The sequence below is a fragment of the Sturnira hondurensis genome, unplaced genomic scaffold, assembly GCF_014824575.4.
Source record: "Sturnira hondurensis isolate 20B ecotype Veracruz unplaced genomic scaffold, ASM1482457v3 Scaffold0025370, whole genome shotgun sequence".
Taxonomy (NCBI): Eukaryota; Metazoa; Chordata; class Mammalia; order Chiroptera; family Phyllostomidae; genus Sturnira; species Sturnira hondurensis.
Window position 1 is genome coordinate 12765876 of NW_028098001.1, and position 6000 is coordinate 12771875.

The following is a 6000-nucleotide window of genomic DNA, read 5'->3' on the forward strand; positions in this document are numbered from 1 at the left end:
CCTCTTCCCAGTTTGCAGAAGGCCATCTTCTTGCTATTTCCTCACATGGTGGAGAAAGAGAGAACCTCTCTTCTCGTAAGGGAGAATTTTTATAATCCCATTATAATCTCTTCTTACAATGCCATTCATGCAGGCTCCAGCCTCAGGATCTAATAGCATCCCATGGCCCCATCTCCAAATACCATCACATCAGGGATTAGGGCTTCAAAATATGAATGGGTGCAGGGAGTGGGAAGACACGGATATTCAGTCCACAGTACTGCTTCTAAGCTTGCACTTTTTCATTCTTCCAAATCATTCATCAAAAAGCTGCTATAAGAGAGTCCTAAAAAGCAATGCATGTCATATTACTCCTCTGCTCAAAATCCTTCAAGGCCTCCGTACCTGAAAGAAACTCCATTTCTCATCCACAAGGCCCTGACTGATCTCATCGCTGCCCACCCCAATAGTCCCATTTTGCACCACTGTCCCCAGGGCTCACCATTTGAGTATCTTCTCAATTCTACCAAACCAGGTTCCTTGCCACCTCAGGACCTTTACCCATGTTGACCCCCTCTGCCTGGCAACCCACTCACACCTCCTTCAACACTCCTTTCTGATCCTTAGAGGTTGGTTAAATGTTACCTCTTCTTAGGGGCCACCCAGCTCTCTATTATTCTTTTTCCCAGCACCTGAACACTTATTTCACTTATTGCAACTGGGATTGATTTAAGTAGGCATTTGCTTACCACTTCTTGTCTATCTCCTCCACTAGAGAGGCCCATGTCCATATCCCTAAGCACCTAGCACAGAGTTTGGTATCCAGGAGAAAATTAAAATGTGTAGAATGAATCAATAAAACAAACCTACACACATATACAATGCCAGAAATCAGGGGCAGCAATAGGCGTGACGAGATGTGCTGTTCCTGGGGGGCAACACAGGGCAATGGCAGGAGTAAACACATTGGCCCAAGGCAGGCCTGGCCTGAGTCTGTGGGCCACCACATCCTGCGTGACTGGGGGAAAGTTCCTTCACCACTTCCATAAAAGAAATGTCTCATGTACAGAGCTATCGTGAGAATTCAGTGAAGTGACTACTATCAAATGTCCAGTATTTATGAAGCATCCACTCTATGCTGGTTACCTTCCAATTCCCTAATTAGGGAGACTGACTCTAGTACAACAGGTACCAGGCACCAGTAATTACATGTATTATCTCATGGAATCCCCCCAGCAACATCTAAGGTAATACAGATGAGGACAAGAAAGCTTATTAAGACGAATAAACTTGGGCATGGTAACTTGTGAGTGGGGCAGTCTGAACCCTGTCCTTTGGGTTTTTATGAAGACTCCATTACACAGGCATGATTAAATCATGGGCCCCGGCAATTCATTCCACCTTCAGCCCCACTCCCTCCCCAGAGGTCAGGTGGTAGGAGTGAAAGTGCGAACTCGCTAATTGCATTGGTTGTTCCTCTTGGCCTGTCCCCATTCTTAAGTGACTTCTGAGCTTGCCAAAACCCCACATTACCATAACAAAAGGAACCCTGATGTTTCCATCACAGGAAATGTCAAGGGTTTTCCAAACTCTGTGCCATTAGTGGAACAAAGATTAAATATGTATTTTTTATTATAAATCACAACATAGAGTACACCTGTGATTTTAGCATGAGACCCAATACTCACACTCCTATACTTGCAGATGGGAGTATAAAATGGAAATCTAAACTATGCATTGAAATCCATTAAAGTGTTCATTTCTTCAAGTTGGAAATATCATCCTCCCCCCTCTACATAGAGGACTTCTTCCTCCCTCCAGCTACATAGATTATTCGTCCTTGGCTGAGTGGCAGCCTAGCCAGCAGAAAGCTTAGGTAGGAGGAAGCCTGGATTATTTCCCATCTCTACGAAGAACCTATTCTGTGATCTTGGGAAAATCAATTCAATTACTTATTTTCTCCGTTTTCTCTAATCTACCAAAGGAAAAAAAGGGGGGGGGGATCTTTCTTTTAAATACCGCTGCCTATTGGTATTGGCCTAGCCGCGGGCAAGCTGGGACAACACCTAAGGCCAGGGTTGGGAAAGCAACGATGGAGAAAGGAGAAAGGGAGGGGTCTCTTCCGCACTACGCCTTCACTCTCCACCCTCGGGCCCTTCCAGAATCCAGTGCGTCCTCTCCTTCAGGTCGAGGGTGCAGAGAGCTGCCTCTCAGGAGCTGAACAGTTCCAACTGAGAGGCTGTTCAGAGCCAGGGGGAAACCACAGTCGGACCCTACGACAGGAAAAGGCTTTAGAGAGCCGGGCGTGGACTGCGCAGGGTGCCCGCGGGCCTGGGTAGCAGCGGGAGCGCACAGGGCAGCCCTTAGCTCACCATACTCCTGGGGCTCCGGGTCCGGCTGGAAAGTGAAGTGGGCCAACTGCCGCCTCTGGGCTGCATCCCCGACGGCCGAGGCGGGTTGCAGGAAACCTCGCAGCAGCCCTGCACTACACAGCCTACGCCAGTGTCCCCCCGCTCTACACGCACTGAGCCACAGCCTGCCCGCTGCCGCAGCTTCGGAAGCCATCCCCACTGCCGCCGGGTTTTGCTAGCTGCGCCGCAGCGCGATGCCGGCAGTAAGGGCGGAGCACCAAGGCATCTTCCACATTGGTTCGGCTTAAGGGGTGGCTCCGTAAACCGAACCAATCGGACCTCGGAATCCAGGGGTGGGACAGGCATGGAGAAAGGCCAAGCAGCGTATGCTTGGCGTGCGCATGCGGAAAAGGTGGGGTGCAGTGCTCGTGGGCAGGTGAGTTCCAATAAAATTGTTCCTGGAAGTGGAGCCTTCCCTACATCAGCTTAGCGGTCCCGGAAAGTTCTCCAGTATCCCTGGATTTGTTTTTTCCCAGTGTCATTTACTTTGTCAGTTTCGCTGACTTTTTCATTTTAACATTTATACTTTCTTTAAAATGTTACCCTTTCGTATCCTCTCCTATTCTTTACTTCTATATCCTGTAAGGGAGGAAAGATTACTGATTGGCATTGGTTATTGGCTTTGAGTTTCAGAAAACTTAACAGTCACTGCGTGAATCCCAGCTCTTTATCCCCAAATCCTCCCTGAATGCTTAAAAAGTCTGTATATATTTGTATTGCTTTTTTAAAAATCTAGATGACAGTGGAACGGATAAACTGAAATTTCATCTTACAAATCCATTTATTAGATAGTCAATGAATTTTTGCCCAGGTGTAGGGAAAATGACCTGACTGGTTTATTCTAACTAGCCTAGAAACCTGGAGAATTTGAGTGATTAATTTACATTTAAAACAGTCAATTTTGTATATTTTAATCCAAATATTTTAAAGGATATTTTCTCTGTCCGTGAATTTACAAGTTATTGTATAATATGACAGAAACAAGAGTGAAAGTCGTTTCATCAGATTAAAGCAGGAGGGTGGGAAAGGGGACAAGCCCAAAATTTTGAAGGTCTTCATATGCTGGTTAAGTTTGAACTGCCAACTATATGCAGTCAGGAACAAAAAAGAAATAACCAACAGAAGTGTCTGTCCAGAAAATTGCTTTAAAAAAAATTCCCTGTCCCCACCACACCATCTGTCTGGTAACTGTGGAAATGTCTGTGCTGTTAAAGTGGGACCCACCCTGGCCACATTTCATTGATGTTAAGTTGGAAAATGACTGTCGTTTTTGTGGTAATTTTGGAAGTATAGAAAGATAGGCAAAAACTATCTTTCAGAATGACTCTTGGCTCACTTTCTGTCACTGAGTTTCCCAGCCTGTGCAGTGAAAATCCGTACCTATTTAGAGTCAGTGTTTGAACACCTCTCTGGAACAGGAGAGGTGCAGGTGTGGTTTTGAGGTCCAGGAAACTTGAGGAGGTCCAGCAGTCAGAATGATAAGGGACTTGTATCCAGAATATACTTTTTTAAAACTCTTAACAAAAAAGTAAATTACCCAATTAAAAATATGTAGTCTCCCATTCTTTGGTGTGGGAATGCAAAATTGTAGAGCTCCTGTGGAAGACAGTTCGGTAATTTCTTACAAAACTAAACAAATTCTTACCATATGATCCAACAATCATGTTCCTTATGATGTACCCAAAGGAGTGGAAAACCTATGCCCACAAAGAAACCCTGCCCACAAATGTTTATTGCATCTCTATTGGTAATTGCCAAGATTTGGAAGCAACCAAGATGTCCTCCATCAGAAGGTGATTGAATACATAAATTGTGGTGTATCTTTTTTTTTTAGTACTAAAAATAAATGAGCTATCAAGTCATGAAAAAACATGGGGAACCTTAAATGCATATGACTAAATGAAAGAAGCCAATCTGAAAAGACTATATTCTGTCCGAGTCCAACTATATGACATTCTGGAAAAGCAAAAACTATGGAGATGTAAAAATATCAGCATTTGTCAAGAGTTTGGGGGGGGTGAATGGACAGCACAAAGGATTTTAAGAGCAGGGTACTATTCTGCATGATACACTGTAATGAGATATACATGTGATTATATAGTTGTCAAACCCTATACTCTGTAAAACATCAAGGTAAACTAAAGTGAACTGTGGACTTTGGGTGCTAATGATGCATGTGGGTTCATTGGCCATTACAACAGTACCACTGTGGAATCGAATGATGTTAGTGGGGCAGTCTGCGTTTGTGTGAGGAGAAGAGGTATGTAAGAACTCTCTGGACTTTCTGCTGAATTTTTCTGTAAACCTAAAACCATCTTAAAAATAAAATCTATTTTTTAATGGGCAAGGTTTTTGAACCTTTGGCAAGGTTTTTGACATTTCTCCAGGGGAAATATACAAATAGCCAATAAACACATAGAAATCTTTTCATGTTTTTGTTTCCATGTTAATATTCCCATAGGTTCAACATTACTGTTCATCAGAGAAATGCAAACAAACCACAATGAGACGCCACTTCACATCTACTAGGATGGCTAACACAAGACGTCTGTAGTGAGTGTTGGTTAGGGTAAGGAGCAGTTGGAACCCTTTCACCTTGCTGGTGGGAATGGAAAATGGTGCAGTTACTGTGGAAAATAGCTTATCACTCTTCAAGATGTTAAACAGATTTATTATCTGACACAGAAATTTCACTCCTATGTATACACCCAAAACGAATATCTGTAAAAAGTTCCTTCATTTTAGGAACTATGTACACACTAAAATCTGTACACGAATATTCATAGCAGCATTGCTCACAGGAGCCAAAAAGTGGAAACAATCCAAATGCCCATCAACTGATGTGGGTGAGCAAAACATAGTATATCTACCCAGACAGATGTGGCCCAATTGGTTGAACATTGTCCCGCAAACTGAAAGGTGTGCAGTTCAATTCCCAATCAGGGTACATACCTGGGTTGTGTGTCCCACCCCCAGCTGGGGAGCATGCAGGAGGCAACAATTGATGTTCTCTCTCACATCCATGTTTCTCTCCCTTTCTTTCTCCCTTTCTTCTCCTGTCTCTAAAATAAATAGATAAAATATTTTTTAAAGACGTAGTACAACTACACAATGAAATATTATTTAGCAAAAATATAAATGGGGTAATGTTCCATGGATGAAACTTGAAAACACTGTGGCAAGTGAAAGAAGCCAGTCACAAAATGTAACTTACTGTACAATTCCATTCATACAAAAGGTACAGAGTAGTCAAGCTGATGGAAACATAAAGTTGATTAGAGGTTGCCAGGGGCTGGGGTAAAGAGATCATGGGAGTGACTGTTATTAGGTATGAAGATTTTTGAGGGATCGAAGACAAAAGTTTACAATTAAATAATGGTGATGGTTGCACAGTTTTGTGAAAGCACTTTAAAAAACACTAAAAGGGTGAATTTAATGTCATAAAAATTGTATCTCAGCAAAACTGCTGTTTAAAAATCATGTTATAGAAAAATAAGGAAGTTAGATTTGTACACCTAAGTATGTGGATTAGGAGATGTATCCCCTACAACATAGGTTTGCCAACATGTGCATTATTTATGGACTCCGAAATTGATTTCAGTTTGGGTCT

At 42.9% G+C, this 6000-nt stretch overlaps 1 protein-coding gene across 2 annotated transcripts in view; it reads right to left on the bottom strand.

Moving 5' to 3' along the window:
- The window catches only part of BCKDHB (branched chain keto acid dehydrogenase E1 subunit beta), a 188391-nt gene extending 185800 nt beyond the window's left edge, over positions 1–2591 (bottom strand). For both annotated transcript variants that reach the window (XM_037039464.1, XM_037039462.1), the window contains exon 1: positions 2352–2591. In XM_037039464.1, the coding sequence (XP_036895359.1) occupies positions 2352–2544 (193 nt within the window). In that variant the 5' untranslated portion in view covers positions 2545–2591. The remainder of the gene's footprint in view (positions 1–2351) is intronic.
- Between the last annotated feature and the right edge of the window lie 3409 nt (positions 2592–6000).